This window comes from Petromyzon marinus, chromosome 35 (genome assembly GCF_048934315.1).
Source record: "Petromyzon marinus isolate PM22_M1 ecotype Great Lakes invasive population chromosome 35, UKy_Petmar_22M1.pri1.0, whole genome shotgun sequence".
In the NCBI taxonomy this organism is placed as follows: domain Eukaryota; kingdom Metazoa; phylum Chordata; class Hyperoartia; order Petromyzontiformes; family Petromyzontidae; genus Petromyzon; species Petromyzon marinus.
Genome location: NC_133701.1, coordinates 13,004,023 through 13,028,924, shown reverse-complemented (window position 1 = coordinate 13,028,924; position 24,902 = coordinate 13,004,023). Strand labels below are relative to the sequence as shown.

At 50.2% G+C, this 24,902-nt stretch overlaps 1 protein-coding gene across 4 annotated transcripts in view; it reads left to right on the top strand.

The window, feature by feature from the left end:
* LOC116948972 (uncharacterized) overlaps positions 1-24,902 on the top strand; it is a 131,879-nt gene that overhangs the window by 96,647 nt on the left and 10,330 nt on the right. For 2 of the 4 annotated variants that reach the window (XM_076071938.1, XM_076071940.1), the window contains exons 2-5: positions 6,670-6,743; positions 8,651-8,792; positions 12,422-12,591; positions 13,576-13,745. In XM_076071938.1, coding sequence (XP_075928053.1) covers positions 6,670-6,743; positions 8,651-8,792; positions 12,422-12,591; positions 13,576-13,745 — 556 coding nt within the window. The remainder of the gene's footprint in view (positions 1-6,669; positions 6,744-8,650; positions 8,793-12,421; positions 12,592-13,575; positions 13,746-24,902) is intronic. The other 2 variants (XM_076071939.1, XM_076071941.1) reach the window with 1 other exon arrangement.

The following is a 24,902-nucleotide window of genomic DNA, read 5'->3' as shown; positions in this document are numbered from 1 at the left end:
TGCGTTGGTGCATGGGTGTGTTGTTGTGACCTGCAGTGATGAGTGAATGTATGGGTGAGTTTGTTGGTGCGTGGTTGTGTTGTTGTGACTTGCAGTGATGAGTTAGTGTATGGGTGAGCTGGTTGGTGCATGGGTGTGTGGTTGTTACTTACAGTGATGAGGGAGTGAGTTGGTGCATGGGTGTGTTGCTGTGACCTGCAGTGATGAGTGAGTGGATGGGAGAGTTGGTTGGTGCGTGGGTGTGTTGTTGTGACGTGCAGTGATGAGTGAGTTGGTTCATGGGGGTGTTTTTGTGACGTGCAGTGATGAGTGAGTGAGTTGGTGCATGAGTGTGTTGTTGTGACCTGCAGTGATGAGTTAGTGAGTTGCTTGGTGCGTGGGTGTGTTGTTGTGACCTGCAGTGATGAGTGAGTGAGTTGGTGCGTGCGTGTGTTGTTGTGATGTGCAGTGATGAGTGAGTGAGTTGGTGCATGGGTGCGTTGTTGTGACTTGCAGTGATTAGTTAGTGAGTTGGTGCATGGGTGTGTTTTTGTGACTTGCAGTGATGAGTCAGTGAGTTGGTGCGTGGGTGTGTTGTTGTGACTTTCAGTGATGAGTGAGTGAGGGAGTTTGTGCAAGGGTGTGTTGTTGTGACGTGCAGTGAGGAGTGAGTGAGTTGGTCCGTGGGTGTGTTGTTGTGTCTTGCAGTGATGAGTGAGTGAGTTGGTGCATGGGTGTGTTGTTGTGACCTGCAGTGATGAGTTCGTGAGTTGGTGCGTGGGTGTGTTGTTGTGACGTGCAGTGATGAGTTAGTGAGTTGGTGCGTGGGTGTGTTGTTGTGACCTGCAGTGATGAGTGAGTGAGTTGGTGCGTGGGTGTGTTGTTGTGACGTGCAGTGATGAGTGAGTTGGTTGGTGCGTGGGTGTGTTGTTGTGACTTGCAGTGATGAGTGAGTGAGTTGGTGCGTGGGTGTGTTGTTGTGACCTGCAGTGATGAGTGAGTGAGTTAGTTGGTGCGTGGGTGTGTTGTTTTGACCTGCAGTGATGAGTCAGTGTATGGGTGAGTTGGTTGGTGAGTGGGTGTGTTGTTGTAACTTGCAATGATGAGTGAGTGAGTTGGTGCATGGGTGTCTTGTTGTGACGTGCAGTGATGAGTGAGTGAGTTGGTGCATGGGTGTGTTGTTGTAACGTGCAGTGATGATTGAGTGAGTTGGTGCATGGATGTGTTGTTGTGACTTGCAGTGATAAGTGAGTGAGTTGGTGCATGGGTGTGTTGTTGTGACGTGCAGTGATGAGTGAGTGAGTTGATGCATGGGTGTGTTGCTGTAAACTGCAGTGATGAGTGAGTGGATGGGTGAGTTGGTTGGTGCGTGGGTGTGTTGTTGTGACCTGCAGTGATGATTGAGTGAGTTGGTTCATGGGTGTGTTTTTGTGATGTGCAGTGATGAGTGAGTAAGTGAGTTGTTACGTGGGTGTGTTGTTGTGATGTGCAGTGATGAGTTAGTGAGTGGGTTTGTGCATGGGTGTGTTGTTGTGACGTGCAGTGATGAGTGAGTGGGTGATTTGGTCCGTGGGTGTGTTGTTGTGACCTGCGGTGATGAGTGAGTGAGTGAGTTGGTGCATGGGTGTGTTGTTGTGACGTGCAGTGATGCGTGAGTGAGTTGGTGCATGGGTGTGTTGTTGTTACTTGCAGTGATGAGTGAGTGAGCTGGTGCATGGGTGTGTTGTTGTTACTTGCAGTGATGAGTGAGTGAGTTGGTTGGTGCGTGGGTGTGTTGTTGTGACTTGCAGTGATGAGTGAGTTGGTGCATGGGTTTGTTGTTGTGACGTGCAGTGAGGAGTGAGTGAGTTGGTTGGGGCGTGGGTGTTTTGTTGTGACTTGCAGTGATGAGTGAGTGCGTTGGTGCATGGGTGTGTTGTTGTGACCTGCAGTGATGAGTGAATGTATGGGTGAGTTTGTTGGTGCGTGGTTGTGTTGTTGTGACTTGCAGTGATGAGTGAGTTGGTGCATGGGTTTGTTGTTGTGACGTGCAGTGATGTGTGAGTAAGTGATTTGGTGCGTGGGTGTGTTGTTGTGACCTGCGGTGATGAGTGAGTGAATGAGTTGGTGCATGGGTTTGTTGTTGTGACGTGCAGTGAGGAGTGAGTGAGTTATTTGGTGCGTGGGTGTGTTGTTGTGACTTGCAGTGATGAGTGAGTGCGTTGGTCCATGGGTGTGTTGTGACCTGCAGTGATGAGTGAGTGTATGGGTGAGTTTGTTGGTGCGTGGGTGTGTTGTTGTGACTTGCAGTGATCAGTTAGTGTATGGGTGAGCTGGTTGGTGCATTTGTGTGTTGTTGTGACGTGCAGTGATGAGTGAATGAGTTGGTGCATGGGTGTGTTGTTGTGACCTGCAGTGATGAGTTGGTGGATGGGTGAGTTGGTTGGTGCGTGGGTGTGTTGTTGTGACGTGCAGTGATGAGTGAGTGAGTTGATGCATGGGTGTGTTGCTGTAAACTGCAGTGATGAGTGAGTGGATGGGTGAGTTGGTTGGTGCGTGGGTGTGTTGTTGTGACCTGCAGTGATGATTGAGTGAGTTGGTTCATGGGTGTGTTTTTATGATGTGCAGTGATGAGTGAGTAAGTGAGTTGTTACGTGGGTGTGTTGTTGTGATGTGCAGTGATGAGTTAGTGAGTGGGTTTGTGCATGGGTGTGTTGTTGTGACGTGCAGTGATGAGTGAGTGGGTGATTTGGTGCGTGGGTGTGTTGTTGTGACCTGCGGTGATGAGTGAGTGAGTGAGTTGGTGCATGGGTGTGTTGTTGTGACGTGCAGTGATGAGTGAGTGAGTTGGTGCATGGGTGTGTTGTTGTTACTTGCAGTGATGAGTGAGTGAGCTGGTGCATGGGTGTGTTGTTGTTACTTGCAGTGATGAGTGAGTGAGTTGGTTGGTGCGTGGGTGTGTTGTTGTGACTTGCAGTGATGAGTGAGTTGGTGCATGGGTTTGTTGTTGTGACGTGCAGTGAGGAGTGAGTTGGTTGGTGCGTGGGTGTTTTGTTGTGACTTGCAGTGATGAGTGAGTGCGTTGGTGCATGGGTGTGTTGTTGTGACCTGCAGTGATGAGTGAATGTATGGGTGAGTTTGTTGGTGCGTGGTTGTGTTGTTGTGACTTGCAGTGATGAGTTAGTGTATGGGTGAGCTGGTTGGTGCATGGGTGTGTGGTTGTTACTTACAGTGATGAGGGAGTGAGTTGGTGCATGGGTGTGTTGCTGTGACCTGCAGTGATGAGTGAGTGGATGGGAGAGTTGGTTGGTGCGTGGGTGTGTTGTTGTGACGTGCAGTGATGAGTGAGTTGGTTCATGGGGGTGTTTTTGTGACGTGCAGTGATGAGTGAGTGAGTTGGTGCATGAGTGTGTTGTTGTGACCTGCAGTGATGAGTTAGTGAGTTGCTTGGTGCGTGGGTGTGTTATTGTGACCTGCAATGATGAGTGAGTGAGTTGGTGCGTGCGTGTGTTGTTGTGATGTGCAGTGATGAGTGAGTGAGTTGGTGCATGGGTGCGTTGTTGTGACTTGCAGTGATTAGTTAGTGAGTTGGTGCATGGGTGTGTTTTTGTGACTTGCAGTGATGAGTCAGTGAGTTGGTGCGTGGGTGTGTTGTTGTGACTTTCAGTGATGAGTGAGTGAGGGAGTTTGTGCAAGGGTGTGTTGTTGTGACGTGCAGTGAGGAGTGAGTGAGTTGGTGCGTGGGTGTGTTGTTGTGTCTTGCAGTGATGAGTGAGTGAGTTGGTGCATGGGTGTGTTGTTGTGACCTGCAGTGATGAGTTCGTGAGTTGGTGCGTGGGTGTGTTGTTGTGACGTGCAGTGATGAGTTAGTGAGTTGGTGCGTGGGTGTGTTGTTGTGACCTGCAGTGATGAGTGAGTGAGTTGGTGCGTGGGTGTGTTGTTGTGACGTGCAGTGATGAGTGAGTTGGTTGGTGCGTGGGTGTGTTGTTGTGACTTGCAGTGATGAGTGAGTGAGTTGGTGCGTGGGTGTGTTGTTGTGACCTGCAGTGATGAGTGAGTGAGTTAGTTGGTGCGTGGGTGTGTTGTTTTGACCTGCAGTGATGAGTCAGTATATGGGTGAGTTGGTTGGTGAGTGGGTGTGTTGTTGTAACTTGCAATGATGAGTGAGTGAGTTGGTGCATGGGTGTCTTGTTGTGACGTGCAGTGATGAGTGAGTGAGTTGGTGCATGGGTGTGTTGTTGTAACGTGCAGTGATGATTGAGTGAGTTGGTGCATGGATGTGTTGTTGTGACTTGCAGTGATAAGTGAGTGAGTTGGTGCATGGGTGTGTTGTTGTGACGTGCAGTGATGAGTGAGTGAGTTGATGCATGGGTGTGTTGCTGTAAACTGCAGTGATGAGTGAGTGGATGGGTGAGTTGGTTGGTGCGTGGGTGTGTTGTTGTGACCTGCAGTGATGATTGAGTGAGTTGGTTCATGGGTGTGTTTTTGTGATGTGCAGTGATGAGTGAGTAAGTGAGTTGTTACGTGGGTGTGTTGTTGTGATGTGCAGTGATGAGTTAGTGAGTGGGTTTGTGCATGGGTGTGTTGTTGTGACGTGCAGTGATGAGTGAGTGGGTGATTTGGTGCGTGGGTGTGTTGTTGTGACCTGCGGTGATGAGTGAGTGAGTGAGTTGGTGCATGGGTGTGTTGTTGTGACGTGCAGTGATGCGTGAGTGAGTTGGTGCATGGGTGTGTTGTTGTTACTTGCAGTGATGAGTGAGTGAGCTGGTGCATGGGTGTGTTGTTGTTACTTGCAGTGATGAGTGAGTGAGTTGGTGCATGGGTATGTTGTTACTTGCAGTGATGGGTGAATGAGTTGGTGCATGGGTGTGTTATTGTGACCTGCAGTGATGAGTGGGTGAGTTGGTTGGGGCATGGGTGTCTTGTTGTTACCTGCAGTGATGAGTGAGTGAGTTGGTGCATGTGTGTGTTGTTGTGACTTGCAGTGATGAGTGAGTTGGTGCGTGGGTGTGCTGTTGTGACGTGCAGTGATAGGTGAGTGTATGGGTGAGTTGGTTGGTGCGTGGGTGTGTCGTTGTGATGTGCAGTGATGAGTGAGTGAGTTGGTTGGTGCATGGGTGTGTTGTTGTGACTTTCAGTGATGAGTGAGTGAGTTGGTGCGTGGGTGCGTTGTTGTGACCTGCCTTGATGAGTGAGTGAATTGGGGCATGGGTGTGTTGTTGTGACTTGCAGTGATGAGTGAGTTGGTTGGTGCGTGGGTGTGTTGTTGTGACTTGCAGTGATAAGTGAATAAGTTGGTTGGTGCATGGGTGTGTTGTTGTGACGTGCAGTGATGAGTGAGTGAATTGGTGCATGGGTGTGCAGTTGTGACATGCGGTGATGAGTGGGTGAGTTGGTTGGTGCATGGATGTCTTGTTGTTACTTGCAGTGATGAGTGAGTGAGTTGGTGCATGTGTGTGTTGTTGTGACTTGCATTGATGAGTGAGTTGGTGCGTGGGTGTGTTGTTGTGACGTGCAGTGATGAGCGAGTGAGTTGGTGCGCGGGTGTGTTGTTGTGACCTGCAGTGATGAGTGAGTGAGTTGGTGCATTGGTGTGTTGTTGTGACTTGCAGTGATGAGTGAGTGTATGGGTGAGTTGGTTGGTGCGTGGGTGTGTTGTTGTGACTTGCATTGATGAGTGAGTGTATGGGTGAGTTGGTTGGTGCGTGGGTGTGATTGTGACGTGCAGTGATGAGTGGGTGAGTTGGTTGGTGCGTGGGTGTGTTGTTGTGACGTGCAGTGATGAGCGAGTGAGTTGGTGCATGGGTGTGTTGTTGTGACCTGCAGTGATGAGTGAGTGAGTTGGTGCATTGGTGTGTTGTTGTGACTTGCAGTGATGAGTGAGTGTATGGGTGAGTTGGTTGGTGCGTGGGTGTGTTGTTGTGACTTGCATTGATGAGTGAGTGTATGGGTGAGTTGGTTGGTGCGTGGGTGTGTGATTGTGACGTGCAGTGATGAGTGGGTGAGTTGGTTGGTGCATGGGTGTCTTGTTGTTACTTTCAGTGATGAGTGAGTGAGTTGGTGCATGTGTGTGTTGTTGTGACTTGCAGTGATGAGTGAGTTGGTGCGTGGGTGTGTTGTTGTGACGTGCAGTAGTGAGTGAATGAGTTGGTACGTCGGTGTGTTGTTGTGACTTGCAATGATGAGTGGCTGAGTTGGTGCATGGTTGTGTTGTTGTTGCTTGCGGTTATAAGTGAGTGAGTTGGTACGTGGGTGTGTTGTTGTGACGTGCAGTGATAAGTGAGTGAGTGAGTTGGTGCATGGGTGTGTTGTTGTGACCTGCAGTGATCAGTGAGTTGGTTGATGCATGGGTGTGTTGTTGTGACTTGCAGTGATGAGTTAGTGGATGGGTGAGTTGGTTGGTGCGTGGTTGTGACTTGCAGTGATGAGTGGGTGAGTTTGTTGGTGCATGGGGTGTTGTGTCAAACGTAGTACCGTATAGTCGTTGTACAAAATTTGGGAAAAGAGGCGATGGAAACCGTAACCATGGTCGTAGTAACGATAGAAGCGTGAGCCAGCTACTCGAGCGAATTAGTATCTGATCAACAGTTACCCCAAATGATGCCTCATGTGTAATGAAATCCTCTCGTACACGTGCACGTGTCCACCTCTCTTGTGTGACAACGCAGTGTTGTGACGCCGCCGTCGCCACCTGGTGTGCTCTCTTTGCAGCATGGTGCCTGCACGCAAGTGTTTCTTCCTGCTGCTGGCGCTGATGACATTTGCAGCCTCCCCAAGCCCCGTTGGTGAGCCTCAAACACAGAGCCCCTATGCCCTTGCTGATGAAACTGCACTGTTCTCTGTCACAGTCAGATGTGTCTGTTTGCCATCGAACAAAGACGGGTCACTTGCATCGTGCGCTTTTGGATGCGCTTATGCGACCGTCTGGATCGCTCTTCCTTCCGTTATTAGGAAGCCACTGGAGCGATGCACTTTAAAATCTGGATTCAAAACTCATTTATTTCAAACGACTTTTTGTGTTAAGTTTGTTGTCCTTCCCCCGCACCTCCGATTAGCATGGTTGGCTACGTACGGTGCAAAATAAGTTCAACATACTTACCGAGTAATCAACAAGTCAAAGTGATTTCCTGCTTTTTATAATCATTCTCGTTTACTGCACAAAGCCAGTGATAAAAAATCCACATTCCTAGATGTTCGGTTAGAGGATGAGCTCGAGGCTAGAGTTTGGGCTAGAGACCAGGCGAGTGGTTGGTCTAAAATTTTGAGGCCTGGGCTAGAGGTTGGGCAAGTGGATGGACTAGAGCAGGCATCACCAAACTACGGCCCGCGGGCCGGATGCGGCCCGCGACGTCAGTCCATCAGACCCGCTGACGGTAATTGAATTTGGTTGATAAAACGTATGGAACACGAGACGTTGTGATACAATTTAAATTTAAATATTATGTTTAGAATACTAGGAGATCTTCACGCGTGCGGAGACCTCCTTACTGCTATGTGCCTTAAATTTACTATTTTAAATTTTAAATTATTGTATCTAGATTTTCTTGTTAATTGTAATGTTTGCTTATTTCGCGCCATCCCAAGTCCTTCCCCGGCTCGTGGTAGCTCCGCCTACACTCTGACGTTACCATGGTTTCCATGGCAACACACACAAACACGCATCTTTCTCGCCCCCAGATTTTCCAGCTGTCAACACAGGTCCGACGCTCAAGAAATATTTATTTATTATGCGGCCCGCGCTCGTCATTCTTTCAGTTATCCAGCCCACTGTGAAAAAAGTTTGGTGACCCCTGGACTAGAGGATGGAGGCTGGGCTCGAGGATGGTTGAGACGATGCAGGCTGGGCTGGAGGTTGGCCTAGTGGATGGGCTAGAGGAAGGAGGCTGGGCTAGAGGTCAGGCTAGTGGATGGGCTAGAAGATGGCGGCTGGGCTAGAGGTCAGGCTAGTGGATGGGCTAGAGGCTGGAGGCTGGGCTAGAGGTCAGGCTAGTGGATTGGCTAGAAGATGGAGGCTGGGTTAGAGATCAGGCTAGTGGATGGGCTAGAGGTGAGGCTAGTAGATGGGCTAGAGGATGGAGGCTGGGCTAGAGGTCAGGCTAGTGGATGGGCTAGAGGATGGAGGCTGGGCTAGAGGTCCAGCTAGGGGCCGGGTTAGAGACTGGAGGTCGGGCTAGAGCAGGTGTTGGCAACCAAAATAAGAAGTACTCTTTGAGTTTTTCGGTAATGTCACGTAGATAGAAGAAAAAAAATCATGTGATTTGTTTATTATTTGTTTATTATTTTTCTGTCTACGTGACTTCACCGAAAGACTCAAAGAGTATGAATTCCTGCAGTCACGAAAGCTTTAAGTTAAAATTCAAAATAAGAAGGGTAATTTTTTTTATTCAGTAATAAAATCAATATTTCAAGAGGTGCAATGCACATGAATATGAGACGGTGGCGCTTCCTATATAATGTCACGAAGCAGTCCTTAAGGCGCCGCGTGTGGTCCGGGGAGCCCGCAGGTTACTGACCTATGGGCTAGAGGGTGGACTAGAGGCTGGCCTTGAGGCTGGGCGACAAGCTGGAGTCCAAGCTAGACACAGGAGGCCAGGCTGTAAATTGGGTAATAGGCTGGGTTAGTTTGATATTGCGCTGGAGGCTGGACTAGGCGTGGGTCGTGAGTTGAGCTGGCTGCTCGTGTTCCCACCAGCAGGAAAGTTTCCGGGCCGGCCGGTCGTGTGGTGCCGGACGGTGGACATGCTGACGCTGACATGCTGGTGGCAACCAGTGAAGGGAGATGACCCCAGCACTAACTACACCCTCTTCTACACAACGCAGTCCGGATCCACCCTGTGAGACTCGCACTCGACCCACCTCACTGCTGTGTCACTGCCACCATCATCATTTCTGATTAGCACGATTGGCTACGTACGGTGCGAAAGAAGTTCAACATACATACGTCACCAAAGCTCACTGACATGTCACCATCACTGCCACTACCACCACTACCACCACTACTACTCCCATCAATACCCTGCCACTGTCACCACCTCAACTGCCACTACCACGATGACCACAACGATTGTCACTCCTCCCACGATTCCTCATGATGGAGTTTGGTCTCAGTTTCGCAGGTTCAGCAGCAGAGTCTCCAGCTCCTCAAGAGTGCATTGTCATTTGCCGGATTATCAGCATACATTCCATAGTTGACCAGTGGGAAGCCACCCCTTGCCATACCCGTGAGTTGATTAGCCTCCCATTGTATCTGTACCAGATGGAACTTTCCCTGGCATGGCCAAGGAAAGATTTTTAAACATGGTCAAAAAAACATGAAATAGTGTAGGGGCCGGAGGACATCCCCGTCACACCCCAATTTTGAACATGAAATGGCTCCAACTCTCCAGCGGGGTCAACCCCACCTTGCTCCATTGTGTTATCTGAGCTGAGGGGTTTCTCCTCCCCCAAGACCTCACAGACAAACCCCTTCCCGTGGGTCAGAGATTGGATCATCATTCTTTCCCTTTATGATGGAAATAGGTGCGGCGCTGAAAGTTCATGAAATTTAAAGAGTGTTTTATGTTTTGAGCTACTCAGGCAGTTTTCCTCTCCTCAGCAACCACTACTTATTATTGCAGCACCACATATCTCTCCAAATCTCTAAGCAAAGGCGGCCGTAAGCATCCTCATTCTTGGATGTGGGATGTTATAGATGGAATCGGCTTGTTGCTTTCTCTAAGCTAGCTGGAACAACCTCCTTCGTCAGCCAGGGTTTCTGGGGAGTTCCGGACTGCCTACCCAATTAAGCCGTCGCAGCTGCATGAACCACCATCCTGAATCTCACCCCTCCCTCTCAGAATCAGGAAGAGGAGGAGAAGATGCCAACACCAGCTGCAAGCTATGATTACATTTTTTCTTGCAACCTTCGTCAGCTAGCCGAGACCAAGCTATTGTGGTTTTAATGGGGTCCTGGGTGGACACTCACCACCACAGTGAAGTATGGCAGGCGCATCTTACAGATGACAATGGGCAGATCAGCTCCACAGTAGGTCGTGATATAAAGGACATTGGCCTACACTCACTGTTCTGTCACTGTCTAGTCCAGCAGATGTTTTTGCTTGGAGCCGCCATGTATCCATAATGCTGTGTGGATGTGCCGATGATGGAACAGCGTTTTGGTGTCCATGGGCTGCACATAAGTCAAGCAGCCTCCTACCGTTATTATTGCGCTGATCTGGACCATGCCTTCCAATCATTCCCACCCAAGTATGTGTGTTGTGATCCACTCGGGCATTAAATCACCCAAAAGGATGACTATCCCAAGGGGCCACTGCAGCCAGTACCTGGGACAGGAGGTCAAAGAAGGCATCTGACTTATTAGCCTTTGCCTGCATCCCTCAACTGGTGTTCATCTATGGCAGGGACGTAAGCCACCACCACCATTCCTCGCCTACTATTGATGGGGAGGCGTGCCCACAGCAGCCTGAGACTCACGGCTTCCCACACGTCACCGCTGCAATCTTCATGCACCACTTTTTTCTTTTGTTGGGAAGAGCCACTCCCTGTTTTGGTAGTTTCCTACCCTGAGTGGAGGACTGTCCACCCCCCTCGCGGTGACTGGAGACAGCACCAATCCTCCTCTATTCCACAGAGCTCCAGGCGGCACTCGTCCAGCTTCCGACAAAGGAATGGCAGCCTCTCCGGCGCAGTTAACATTTTGGACATTCCACGTGGCCAGCCGCAGTGGTTTTCTGCTACTTCTGGAGGAGCCCTGAGGGGGGGTGGAAGAGGGGGGATTCAGTATCCCAGCTGCACCAATTGAGGTTTGACCAGAGAATGTCATGAATGCTTATGGGCCTCCGGCACAGGAGGCATATTTTGGTGTTTTTGTCGGTTCTTTGGTACTTTCATTGAAGGGGGAGGGGTTAACCAGCCCCTCGTACCTGTCAAGAGCCCCCATTGGGAGCACCTCTGATTAGCACGGTTAGCTACGTACGGGGCAAAAGAACTTCAACGTACATACATTGGCCACTGTGTTAGCCTCGAACACAGACACATTCACATAAATGCACATACAGATATACAACCAAGACAAACTCGCCCACCCACCCATTCACAATACATCTGGATCACCCTGTATACGAACGCACTCGACTTCCACGCGTGTGTCCCCCTCGTGTGGAGGTGTCCGCTGTCCTTGCCAACCAACTCCACGCTGCCCTGTCCTGCGCCATCTCTCTTTACGCTCCTCGGGCCACCGTGTCCCATCGCACCGCATCGCCCCTCCATCTCTTTTACCCTTGACCTCGTTCCATCCACTTGCTTCACTTGCACCTTCTGACCCACATAATTTTTCTGTTGTCTCTTCACGTGACCGAACCACACCAGAGCCTTTTCTCTCTCTCATCTTCTCCGTGAATTCTACCACCTTGAGTCTTCCTCTCACTTCTTCATTTCTCACCCTGTCCTTCCTTGTTAAACCCAACATCCACCGCAACATTCTCACCTCCGTGACTGCCGTAGCTTGGTCCTTCTTGTGCCCCAGCACTCGGCCCCATACAACAGCACACACTAACACACTCACACTCATAAACACGCGCGCACACATAGCCAACACGTGAATGACATGCATACAAGCATATAGCATCTATAACTTGTGTAGTGCGTGTTAATGCAGTGGATTTTGCACTCAGGCGAACGCCTAAATAAAGTGCTCACAGAAGCGTCATGTAGAACGCACACGAGCTGTAACGGTTGCGCTCGTTGTGCGAGTGAGTTTTTAATTAGAGACTTGAATAAGTTGACTCGTGGCAGAGTCTAGTTTGTGTGTGTGTCTGTGTGTCAGTGTGTGTGGGGAGCGGTAGTGCAGCGGGTAGGTTAGTGCGCTAAGAACCCGGCGACTTGAGTTCGATTCCCGCTCACGGCCAACACCGGTGACGATTATTTGAACCGGTTCTGGGCCGCCTCTAAGTTGACTCGGCCTCAAATGAGTACCTGGTGCGGTGTGTAAAACATAGAAAAAGGCAGTCGGGCGTGATGCTGGCTAACTACCCCCTCGTGTGCCGTGCCGGCCTTCATCGGCGCTCGCTAACAGCACTTGCCCCAACAGACTGTAAAGGCTATACGGGGGATCTTTGTCTGTGTGGGAGACCGTTTCGTATTGAAGCAGCGGTCTGAATGAGAGTGCCTGTTTGGGGAGCGGTGGCACAGGGGTTAACGGGCTGCACAACGAACTCCGGAGACCCGAGTTCGATTCTCGCTCATGGCCACCAACACCGGTGACGATTATCTGAACTGGTCCCGGGCCTCCCCTAGGTTGACTCAGCCTCAAATTAGATACCCTGACCACCCCACCCCCTCGTGTACCGTGGGGGCCCTCATAGGCACTCACTGACAGCACTCGCCCCAACAGTCCGGTAAAGGTTAAAGGGTGAGGATTCTGCTTCTTCGTTCGGGTTTGTTGCCGATTGGCTGCTCGGTGCAGGGCGAACGAGTCTGCCGAGTGCCCGGATTACGTCACTGCGGGGCCCAACAGCTGCTTCTTCGACCAGGAGCACACCTCGATGTGGGTGATGCACTGCGTGAGAGTGGTGGCGAGCTCGCCCACGGCAAACACGTCCTTCGAGAAGCACTGCATCAAGCTGCTGGACTATGGTGAGCGGTGGAACGCATCTCCCGCACTGCCGGGAGTTGGTGCGGGGGGGTCCGCGTACAGGAAACGCTCGGTAACAGCGGTCGTAGCAAGTGTCTGAAGCGCCGTTCGAGAAAACGTGCGAAACATCAGGAACAATGACACGGGGGTTCCCCAGCGAGATGACGGAGGAGGCTTCCAGGGCTGGTGCTCATCACTGTCGCTGCACCGGTGACTTTGTCTTTCCGTGTTACTGCTGGAGAGACGCTTCCTCCCCTACCTGGTTGCTGGCCTGTGTGTGGTTGCTGGTGAGTGTGGTTTCCGGTGAGTGGTTGCTGGTGAGCGTGTTATTTCTTATGCGAATATTTGAACCCGTCCTGGGCCTCCCCTAAGTCGACTCGGCCTTCAATGAGTACCTGGTGTGGCGTGTAAACATTACAACTGGGGACACAAAGGCGGCCGGGCATTGTGCTGGCTACTCACCCACTTATGTGGTGTGTTGGCCTTCATAGGTGCTCACTAACAGCCCTTGCCCCAACAGTCTGTTCAAGGCTATACAGGGGATCGTTGTCATTTTGTGCATTGTTGTTGGGTGTGAGTGAGTGATTGGCTAGATGTTAACTCCCTCGCCTGGTATGCAGGAGGTAATGGTTTTGATCCTGACCCTCATGCCTGTATATTTGGAGTTTGCGTGTCTCTCCGTGTGGTCGTGTGGATTTTTCTCCGGATCCTCCGGGTTTTCCCTCCACATTTAGAAACATGCATTTAGAGTATTTGGCTGCTTTAAATTTCCACACGATAAACCACTTTGTCGAGCTGTCATTTGTGTCCAGGTCGCTTCTGAAAAAAGAGCTCGATGGCTCAGTGGGCCTTATCTGGTAAAATAAAAGATATATATTCTTGGTTTAAATAAAAAAAAGATATATAGTTTAGTTTTAGTTGTAGTGTGCGAGTTATCACTGCAGTGGCACTCACCCCCGGGGCCTGGTTGCCTTCTCCTTCCCCAGTGGAGCCGGACGTTCCCGTCAACGTGAACGTGACGCTGCGGAACGTCAGCGACCCAGATCCTGTGGTTCTGGTCACTTGGGCGCCACCTCCGTCCGCCAACGTCAAATACGGTCTGGTGGTGCTGGAGTACGAGGTGGAGTACCGGGCCGAACACCAGACGAGTGGCACGGTGAGAGACGGACGAGCGCACATGTAAAACCAGGCCCCCGGCGTAAAAACTAACTTTTCTAAACGAAATTACTTCATCAGCTAAGGCCGACCGAGCTATATATCGCTCTTTTTCATAAGCGTACCTGGACGCAAATGATCGCTAAACTTTAGTGGCTCATCACGCCCAAATGTATTTGCAGCCAAATATTCTAAGCGCGTGTATTCTAAGCGTAGAACGCAGGGAGTTATTCTCAAATGAGCATCGAGGCTTTTGTGCTTATCCCCTGTTCTCAGCCCTAAGTCAGTGGTGGAAATTCCACATTTCTCTAACGGGCGGGGGCGGAGGGGTGAGGCTTTCCATATGACAAGTGCTGTTCACTTCCCCCAACAAAGTGGTACTAATTTGTATGGACCCCGGGGAAGGTAGGGATAGATGGGCTAAGTCAACCCCCTCCAACCAAGATTTGAACTCGCAATCTCGTGATTGCGAGTCGCTCGCTCGACTGCTGAGCAGCCACCGGCCCATTTGCATAATGAGCGGTTACGCCGGCAAGGCTGGCGTGGCACGGCGCTTGCATCTCTGGCTCGCGTAATTTTCCAAATAATTCCTGCCAATAGGCTTATTAATGTTACTTCATGGGCAGGGTCATCGGTCGGCAGATTTGGACCGTAATGTCAAAAAATAACCGGAGTGTTAGTTTTGGCAGGCAAATGCCAAATGATAAATGCATAAATAATGTGTGATGCAGTTTATGTTAATCGTCCGGAGCTTCATCTCCCTGGCAACGATTCTGAATGTCGATATGGTGCAATAATCGTTTCCATTTTTTTTGCCTCCCTTGTAATTTTTTATTGGCTTTTTTTTACTTCTTAGTACGGCTTCAATACAGAACACAAATAATCATAAACGACATTGTGAAGTATCTACTTAGGTTCTGTAAATCATAGCTAATGATGATTTCGTGTGTATTACAGTTTGCATGGAACTCGGACCCATATCTAACAGAGAGGGTTCTCACCCATAAGCATCTGGCAGTTCACCAGCATTGGTTCAAGCGAAACCGGTCCAAGGTTTGTTTGAATTAAACCACTGCTGCTGAAATGATGCACTCCCAGGAGGCCGTGTGGCTGATGGAATGTGTAAACCAAATACTAACGATTTTTATTGTAAGTAGAGTCACAAATACTCATAAATACAACCTCAAGCATGCAGCGGATTTTGGCCAAGCCATCGAACAAAGACGGTCACTGCATCGCGTGCTTTCAAATGTGCTTCTGCGGCCGTCTGGAACGCTCTTCCTTCTGATATTAGGAAGCCACTGGAGCTATGCACTTTTCAATGTAGATCGAAAACTCTTTTTTTTAGAATAGCTTTTTATATTTGGTTTGTTGTCCTGTCCCGCACCTCCGATTTGCACGGTTGGCTATGTACGGTGCAAAAGAAGTTCAACGTACATACAGATAAACGTACATACGGATAAACGTACATACAGGTGGGGGCTCAATGGTCGATCTCGCGGCTCGCAATCGGAATGCTGCGAATTCAAATCCTCATTGGGGGGTTCATTGACCTCATCGCATCATTCCGATGGGAGGGATCAACAAAATGAATACCACTTTGTGGGTGGGTGGGGAAGGAAGCCACCAGCAGCTGTCATATGGAGAAACACACCCAACTGTCATAGGAATGTATAAAGTTCCATCACTGGCTCTGCGGGGGGCTGTAAACAGGATGTGTGAGCACCGATGGCCCAATGCTCAATTCAGTCAGGAAGTCGCTTTGACTTTTGATTATAAAGCAAAAGAGTAATTGACGTGTAAAGTTGCACGCACTGTAAACAAGCGATTCTCTAAGCACGTGCATCGACAGCATCGCCGTGGTTGTAATCACCCCATGCACCGTTTGTCAGCTCATGAGGTGTAAGCAAAATCGTTCACACGTCGTATTTCTTGAATCTATTTCTTTTTTTTATATGAACACAGTTGCTGAGCACAGGCCCAAAGACCCAAAACATGAAATGGCCAGCAACAAACAGCACGCTATGAAAGTGGTGATAGACGAGAGTGGAAGGAGGAGTGAATGAGTGAAGTTTCACGGGCGCGGTAACCGTGGCGGCAGCAGCAGCAGCGATAGACGAGTGCAACGGAGGTGACCGCATACGCCACTGGTGAGCGAGTGACGAGACTCAAGTGGTGAGTGCTCGATCACCTCTTAGCCTCTGCTGCCTTTCATTCAGCGTGAGGTGTCACATCGTTAATGCTGAGCACGCAATTAGCGGGAGGACGTTTTATTTACAAAAAAAGAGTGCTGGTATTTCGATAAGCCGGGCATCGACGTGTATAGATTTTCCCCTTATTTTGCGCTGTAGACAAAACGTGGACACATCTCTGACCCAAGCCCTAGGCATATCGGAACTGTGCAGCATCCAGATTGTTCATATGGACAATAATCTTGTTGACACTGTATGACATTGTTGGTGTTGATATGTTTTTTTATTGTTGTTAATGTTGCGGATGCTGTAATGCCATATTATAGTTGTTGATGTGTTTGAGTGAAAGTAGGCCAGTGTGTGTCTTTGGGGAAGAAAGGGCAAGAAATCCATATCGCTTGCGATCCACTTGAGTCATATCTCACAAAAGTGCACGAGCAACGCTCGTCCTGAAATTAAGTTCAACAAGAAAGTGGTACAAGGTCTTGGCCCAAATACATGTCTGCTTCCCCCCAAACATGGATGATGGATGCCCACCACTGGACTATTCGTCGGGGTCAAACCCATGTCAAACCCATGTCAAACCCAGGTCGAACTGAGGTCGAATCCATGTTAAACCCAGGTCAAACCCATGTCAAGCCCGTGTCAAACCCGTGTCAAACCCAGGTCGAACACAAATAAAGCCCATGCCAAAGTCATGTCAAACCCGGGTCAAACCCGGGTTAAACTTAGGTCGAACCCAGGTGAAACCCATGTAAAACCCGGGTTGAACCCATGTAAAACGAATTTGTTGTGCAGTGGCTGCTGTGTCTTTGCGGTGGCTGAGCGAACGGCTATTATTGGTAAATGCCGCGCAGATTTCTTGCTCCTTTTCAAGGCTGTCACGAAGAGACTCCCCCCCCCCACCTTTGCTTGGCAGCGCTCTTCTAACGGTCTCCTGCCAGATGTCACGGCTAAACCCCCGGCCGGAGGGGGGGGCGGCGGCGTAAGCTACCGCATCCCTTGTTTTGTTGGTAACTGTAGTTGCAGGCCGCGATTCGTTAATTACTCTCGCACCCGTTTAATTTAAGCCGACTGTTGATTGACAGCGGCAACGAGGGCGAGTAAAATCGCACCGCTCGGCGGCGGCCACCGCAGGTACAAATCTTGTTCAGCACGACCGCCATCGTCGGAAGAGGAAGAAGATGAAGAAGACGATAAAGAAGGCCGGTGCTTTTGTTTACACCTCTTTATGTTCATCCGGTAATCTGGCACCGCAGAAGGAGAGGAGGCGAGGGATTGGTGGACCGCACACGCTCGTCAAACTCCCTCCCAGCCCCCGAGCATCGAGGTTGCCACCTTCCCTTGGCTTGCCAGGGTATGGTGGCAGTACAGCAAATGGGCTAAATTCCATCTGCATTCCATGTGTACAGATATTGAGTGTTATAACCCCTCGCGCGCGTGGGTTTTCTTCATAAAAAAAATCAATGCTCATTCATGGAGTTGGACGAACATCCCAATGTAGGAGCACAGAGCTCGGGCGATTGTTGGTGGAGCGCTGGGTTCTGGCTGCTTCTCTCCCCTGCGCCTACGTGAGGGAAACTGCGACCTTTCGCAAATTCTACAGCAGTGCCTTGAGAGACGCAATTTGCGCGATTGATAATGCTACACACACACGCAGACAACTGTAGAAAATTAGTAGAAAATTGGATTTTAATTTTTTGTCAAATGTAATTACAATTTAGCACATTCCTAAATATTACAGCAGTGTGACCAAATATCTCTAGTGTTTTTTTGCTTCTCGGATGAAATAATAATGTATTCCTGGGGTGCGTATCCAGGCTGCAGATTTGCGTCATATATAAATCACAGTTAAAGAGCGATCGATTTGCAAAGGTCACGAGTTCAAAGCCGAGTTGGGGGTGTTGACTTGGCCCATAATGCCTCCCTCCAGGGTCGGTAAAATAAAGTACAACGTTGTGGAGAAGTAGCGGTGGTTATCCTACAGGTAGACTCGCACCCATCATAGGAATGTGGACATTTACACCACTGGCTCAGCCAGGACTGTGAATAGATGAACACCAATGCCTCAATGTTCGTTTGAGCGTGGGAATCATGTGGCATATCATCTTGTGTGCGAGTGTGTGACCTGGGTAGCCGTGTGGCTCTGTTCATCTTGAAGTCGAAGGGTTGGGTGGCTGTTTGTGTGTGCTTGTGTAGTGGTTAGGTGTGTGCTAGTGCATGAGGTTGCGTGGCTGTATTTGTGTGTGCTAGTGTAGGAGTTGTGTGGCTGTGTGTGTGCTGGTGCATGGGGTTGTGTGGCTGTGTGTGTGCTAGTGCATGGGGTTATGTGGCTGTGTGTGTGTTAGCACATGGGGTTGTGTGGCTGTGTGTGTGCTAGTGCATGGGGTTGTGTGGCTGTGTGTGTGCTGGTGCATGGGGTTGTGTGGCTGTGTGTGTGCTGGTGCATGGGGTTGTGTGGCTGTGTGTGCTATTGCATGGGGTTGTGTGGCTGTGTGTGCTATTGCATGGGGTTGTGTGGCTGTGTGTGCTATTGCATGGGGTTGTGTGGCTGTGTGTGCTATTGCATGGGGTTGTGTGGCTGTGTGTGCTATTGCATGGGGTTGTGTGGCTGTGTGTGTGCTGGTGCATGGGGTTGTGTGGCTGTGTGTGCTATTGCATGGGGTTGTGTGGCTGTGTGTGTGCTGGTGCATGGGGTTGTGTGGCTGTGTGTGTGCTATTGCATAGGGTTGTGTGGCTGTGTGTGTGCTATTGCATGGGGTTGTGTGTCTGTGTGCTCGTGCGTGGAGCAGTGTGCACGCGCGTTCTAGAATGGAGGCTGGCAGAGTTCTTTGTATGGCTGCGGGCACACCCAGCCCCACCACCCCCACATCAGTGGCGGCGGCGGCTGCTGCTGCATGCGAGTGAGTGAGTGGGGAGCGATGGCCGGGGCTGGGATTAGGCCCAGGAACACACGGAACGAGCCTCTTGACAGCTCCTGGCTCCTCGCCCAGTCTTCCCAGAGCCTGGACAGTGTAACTTACCCAATGATTTCACACACACGCAGAGACGGGCTATTGCCCTTCACTGTACGCTGCCGTGTGTCGATGGCGAGCGACGAACGCGCGTTCGGCCAAAGGTGGTGAGAGAGAGCGAGAGAGGCCAAACTGCCCTGGCTGGCAAAACGGATTGAGTTTGGCAATTGCAGGTTTTAGTAAGGCATTAACAACGCGCGTTCTCTCTCGCGCGCCTTCGTTGCCGGTCGAAGGCCTCACACCCCCCCCCCTTTTTGTTAGTGAAAGCCACCAAAAACAGAACGAGTTTATATGGGGTAGGCTGGGTCGAGGTGTGGTGTGTGTGTCGTGCGTGACATTGGCTTCCTGCCAAGTGTAGGGAATGCACGTGGCTGTGGGTGTGGGTACGTGGGGAGCGGTGGCGCGGCGGTTAGCGGCACTGTGCTGTGAACCTGGCGACCCCGAGTTCGATTCCCGCCCACGGTTAAGAGGCAGTGATGGATATCTGAGACGGTTCCGCGTCCTTCCCCTAGGTCGACACGGCCTCGAATGAGAATCTGGTGCGGTGCGTAAACATCCTACACCCGCCGTGTGCCCGTGCCGGCCTTCAGGGGTATTCCACTAACGGCACATGCCCCCAACATTCTGTTCAGGTCGCACTGCACAGCGGATCTTTTGCCTGCGCGCATGTGCGTTACATTCTTTTCATTTGCGCTTCTCGAGGTGGTGATGGTTCGCACACCTGCGCTGCACGAACCCGGTGACCTGCGTTTGATTTCTGGCCATGGCTAACGGCAGTGGCTTCAGAGCGATGATCTGAATCAGTCCACGGTTTGACCACGGCCCACGGATTCCACCCAACGCACCGCTTTCGTCCAGCTTGGCGAAAGTATGGTCAAACAATCCCCGTGAGGAAAACGCTCGTTTGATGGCTTTCAATGTTACGGCGCGATAGCACGTCATTTTTCCAGCAGTGTTATTGATAATGGGGCGCAAATGATCTGGAATGAGTGGTTCTTTACGATCTTCACCCGTAGCTCACGATCACTCCCAAGCGAAGTTTCGTGTGACTCCGCGAACCATTACAAACGGGTCTCTGTGCTTACAATTCCTGCACACCTGTTCAGCGTGGCTGATGGGATGTGTACACAAAAATACTTTGTTTTTTTTTTCATTTGGAAGGATAGGTGTGGGAAGGAGACGGCATTGTCTGCTTATTTATTGTGTTACCTATATTCTCCACGACGCTAATTATTATTTTGTGTTGTGTATGATGCAGTTTTGTGTCAAAATAGAACCCCCATCTAGAGAGAGAGGGCCCTTACCCATAAACATCTGGGCAGTTCACCAGCATTGGTTCAAGCAAGTCTGACCACTGATGAGACACTGAATGTCAAACCCAGTCCAGAAAAGTTCTGCAGTTGCACTCCCAGAAGGCCGTGTGACTGATGGGACGTGTTAAAACATACATGTTATATGTGGTGAGACATATGTTATATGTGGTGAGAGGAGGCGTATTGTCTGCGTGTTGATGTTGTCACTGCCTGCCAAGTTGGTCGAGGTCGATGCATGAACTTCGCCTGGCACAAGCGTCGCGGTGACGTCAGCGCCACTTAGTGGTAGACGGAGGTTGCTGGCGTTATTGTTATTGTCGGTGCACAACGCTGTGCTTGCTGTCAAACAAAACGCATTTTTTTCCTTCCTGTGTTGATCAAAGACAACGCCGGGCAGGGAGGGAGGGACTGCCTGCGCCCTGTTCAGCCTCGTTCCTGGCCCCGCCAAAACAAAGCAGGGTGACCTTACAGTGTGAGCCGCTGCAAGTAAGCGGTTTCACATGGGGCTCACCAGACCCCTCCACTCCCCAGAGATATTCACTTACTTGGCTGCGTGTTAATGGCTGCCGCACTTAACCACCCTGACAACTCGCCGGTCCAGTTACTGCCTGATGCTGCTGCTGCTGCTTTCAGAGAGTTTTCACCGCAGAGATTTTCAGCTTTCCCGAAGCCAGCGCAGCGCGTCCACCGAGACCGCAAAGTCTACAGAAATGTTCGGAGGACATCGTGGCACCTGAGCTGTTGTCCAGGTTATTAGTCACGGTGTTTGCCCAGTAACCGGCAGAGCGAGCAGCGCGTTTCCAATCGGCGTTGGGAGATCCGCTCCAGGGTTACTAACACGAGTAAAACTTTGTGGGGGACTCTAAAGATTTAACTAAACTATTTTTTTAATTAACAGGTAAGGCCCACTGAGCTATATGGCTTTATTTCAGGAGCTACATGGCCACAAATGATAGCTCACAAAGTGGCTTATCGTGTGGAAATTTGTAGCAGCCAAATACTCCAAACGCAAGTTTCTGAATGTGGATGGAAAAACTGGGGCCTCGGAGAAGAATGCACGCAACCACGGGGAGAGAGACACGCAAACTCCAAATACACGAGCATCAGAGTTGATATCAAACCCACGACATCTTGTATACCAGTCAAGGTAGTTAACATCTCGCCACAAACAGTAGTTATCCCGTGGATTGACTCGCTCCCATCATAGGAATGTAAAATGTACACCACTGGCTCAGGATTGTAAATCGGAGATGAGCACCACTGCCACAATGCACATTTGAGTAGAAAATCGCTTTGGCGCTGGAAATGTGTGTTTACCCAGGGTAGATTCACCGAACCTCGAGACTCTTTTTTGCTTTAAATTTGCGGCCGAGGGCAACGCGTTTCCAGTCAAGTAACTTACTGATTGCGAGTCATTTTTTTTAAATGTGGAAATTGTTGACAGCGCGACGCTGGCATACGCTGAACGGCCTATTCTCTCCACTCCAATTGACGCCACGGGATCTTCAGTGTCCACTGTGAAGCAGCCGGCGGTGGCGGCGTGTTTACGCTGAGCACACAGCCAGGGTGGGCCCCGCTGAATTCGAACCCTGAGCCTCTGCAATAAAAAAAAAGAGTTAAGAATGGGCAACAGTAAGATTCGCGTTGACGAACCCCAATCTCATATATACATACACCCCACACTGCACCCAAAACTAGATCTAAATCCCTCACCGTAGCTTAACTAATAACGAAAGTTTTTACAATTATGTGACCATTATCCACATCCTTGCTTGGCACACCACCAAACTCTAGTTTATCATGCCACACATTGCTTCTGACATCAAACCGATGGCCTCACACATTGGGACAGCTCTCTTGCCCTTAGCCTCTATTTGGGGAAATTAGTCTTGTTGACTTCTGGATTGGGTGGTAAAGATCTGGGCAGAAGTGCCGTGTGGCTGACGAGATGTGTAAAACTAAAAAAAACATTTTGTACGTGGAGAGAGATATGAGGAGGAGGCATCAGCCTATTCTTCATTTGTATGGCGTTTGAACAAAAAAACAACAGGGCTACAAGTTGTATGTTTAACCTTATAAGCCAATCTATGGCATCCGAGGGTGGTAGCTGAGTGGAGTTGTCCACTTGTATTGGGGTAGCCGAGTGGACTAGTCCTCTTATTGTATTTGGGTAGCTGAGTGGACTAGTCTGCTTGTTGTATTGGAGCAGTCATCAGCGATGTGCGCCTGATGGATCGTCTATGCAGTGTGGCGGAGTCCCTGATCGTTAACATTCATGGTGGAAATTTCCACACATTATTTTCCATTCACGTGGTGGTGACGTGTGACGGTGTTTGGGATGCGGTGGTCCTGGTGGTGTGGTGGTGGTTGTTACGCAGTGGTGGTGGTAGTGTGGCGGTGGTTGGGATGCGGTGGTGGTGGCGGTGTGGCGGCTGTTGGGATGCGGTAGTGTGACGGTGGTTGGTACACAGTTCGGTGATGGTGTGACAGTGGTTGGGACGCGGTGGTGATTGTTAGGACACGGTGGTGGTGTGGCGGTAGTTGGTACGCAGTTCGGTGATGGTGTGACGGTGGTTGGGACGCGGTTCGGTGGTGGTGGTGATGATGTGACGGTGGTTGGGACACGGTGGTGCTGGTGTGATGGTGGTTGAGACACAGTGGTGGTGTGGCGGTGGTTGGGACGCGGTGGTGGTGTGGTGGTGGTTGAGACGCGGTGGTGGTGGTTGAGTCACGCTGGTGATGGTGTGGTGGTGGTGATGGTGTGGTGGTGGTGTGACGGTGGTTGGGACGCCGCGGTTGTTGAGAGCGGTCCCCCACTGCCGTCAAGGCAGCAGAGAGGAACCGGTGCTGTTCCTGCGTGGGGCCTTCGGTGCGGTTTTTGTTTCAGGACGCCACTTCCCCCCCCCCCCCCCCGTGTCCCGCGCCGTTGGGTGGCGCTGGGGGTCATTCTCGGCCGACAGCGGAGTCGAGGCGTAGTGTCATTTATTCATTATTTATTTTCCCATCTCGAATCTTTTGCGATATCACGTTGACACTGATGTAACGTTACTCGGATCGGGAGGTTGCCTATGGGGCAGTAGTATTGGACTTGCAGTAATCACATGTGGAATGCGCACAATTGAATCAATCGCATAGGGTTACAGGGCTGCACGGGAAGGCAGTTCCGGTGCACATTCCATGCCCTGTGCACACAAAATCCTCTCCGTCTCTGCAGCCGTTACAGAAACTGTAGCCGCCTCTTAAGGGGGAAGGGGGGGGCGTACAGTCCATCTACAATTATCTAAAACTACAATACAAATAATTAACAAAATTCACGAGCGGATAATATGCCTTCCTCACGTATCTGCCCCTCAACGTAAAAAAAAAAGTATTTATATTTTTTTGCACAACCCGTTGGCCACATGGACATTCTGGGAAGGGCGCATCGCAATCGTGGTGCCGGTTTAACACAAGCATAACTTTGGACCGGTTTAGAGATTCCAGTGTCTCATTGGCAGAGTTCTTCATGCGACACTGCTGCACTCACAGATGTTTACAGGCGAGGACCCTCTTTCTGTTAGACATGGGACTTAGAATTACATAATAGGTAACACAAAGTAAGCAGCGCTGTTGGGGACAATATAAAGAATACAATAATAAGCCTAATTCTTCACCACAACCTCTTTTGCAATTGCCAATCTACAGCAACAGCTCCTCACCATTAATTCCCATCACTATTATGTAACTGTCCTGGCCATCTCAATATCAGGCACTCCTCTATGCCTAGCATCTCAATGCTATTCTATTCTTGCATAGGGCAGCACTATGTTACAGGAGCTGAATGCCAATGGCGAGTTCTGCAAGCCACATGAAGAGGGCTTCGGGAGAGAGAGTTCGTGCAGTTATGGTTTTCCTCATCCATTGAAAGAGCGTAAACCACAGTGGTTTATGATACATAATTTGGACTGCATGGCCACAATCGCACACCTGTCACTTGTCTTTAATGTATCGACAAGTATCACTATGAGTCTCTATGTATCTACGTGTCTCTATGGGTTTACTCTATTGTTCATAGTTTGGGTTGCATGGGCACAATCGCACGACTGTGGCTTGTGTCTTTAATTTTCCATTCATGAGGGATGTTTTGATGCGGTTGCTCTTACAATGCACGTCACACACGTAAATACGATGCTTGTTAAACGATAACCGGTAATCTGCTGATCGCTCTCAGAACCGGTTACCAGTCCCGAAAGTCAGGAACCAATAAACATTTCCAGTCGAATTTCAGTATCAAACACACCCATTGGCCACTCGCGAACGAACAATCCGCACGATGGCCCAAGTCACCGAGTGGTTGATTTTCCCTCACATCTCAGTACTAAGGTAAAGGGGCCGCCCTGCACTTGCTCGCTCGTGCCACGGCTGGCAGAAGGCCCTCCACGAGAGTGGGCTCTACAAAAGGTATCTGGGCTTCTCTTCCACGCTGGAGCGGTGACACAGCCCAGCAGTAGCGGAGGTTCATGGTTAAAATTCTGCGGCCGCCTTGGGTAATACTGCAACCCGGTAACCATAAATAGTTTGGATCCCCTGACGTCATTCAAAAAGAGTAGGCCCTTATGTGGCAGCGTCAGGATTCATATTTTTCAAATGCAAAAAAAAT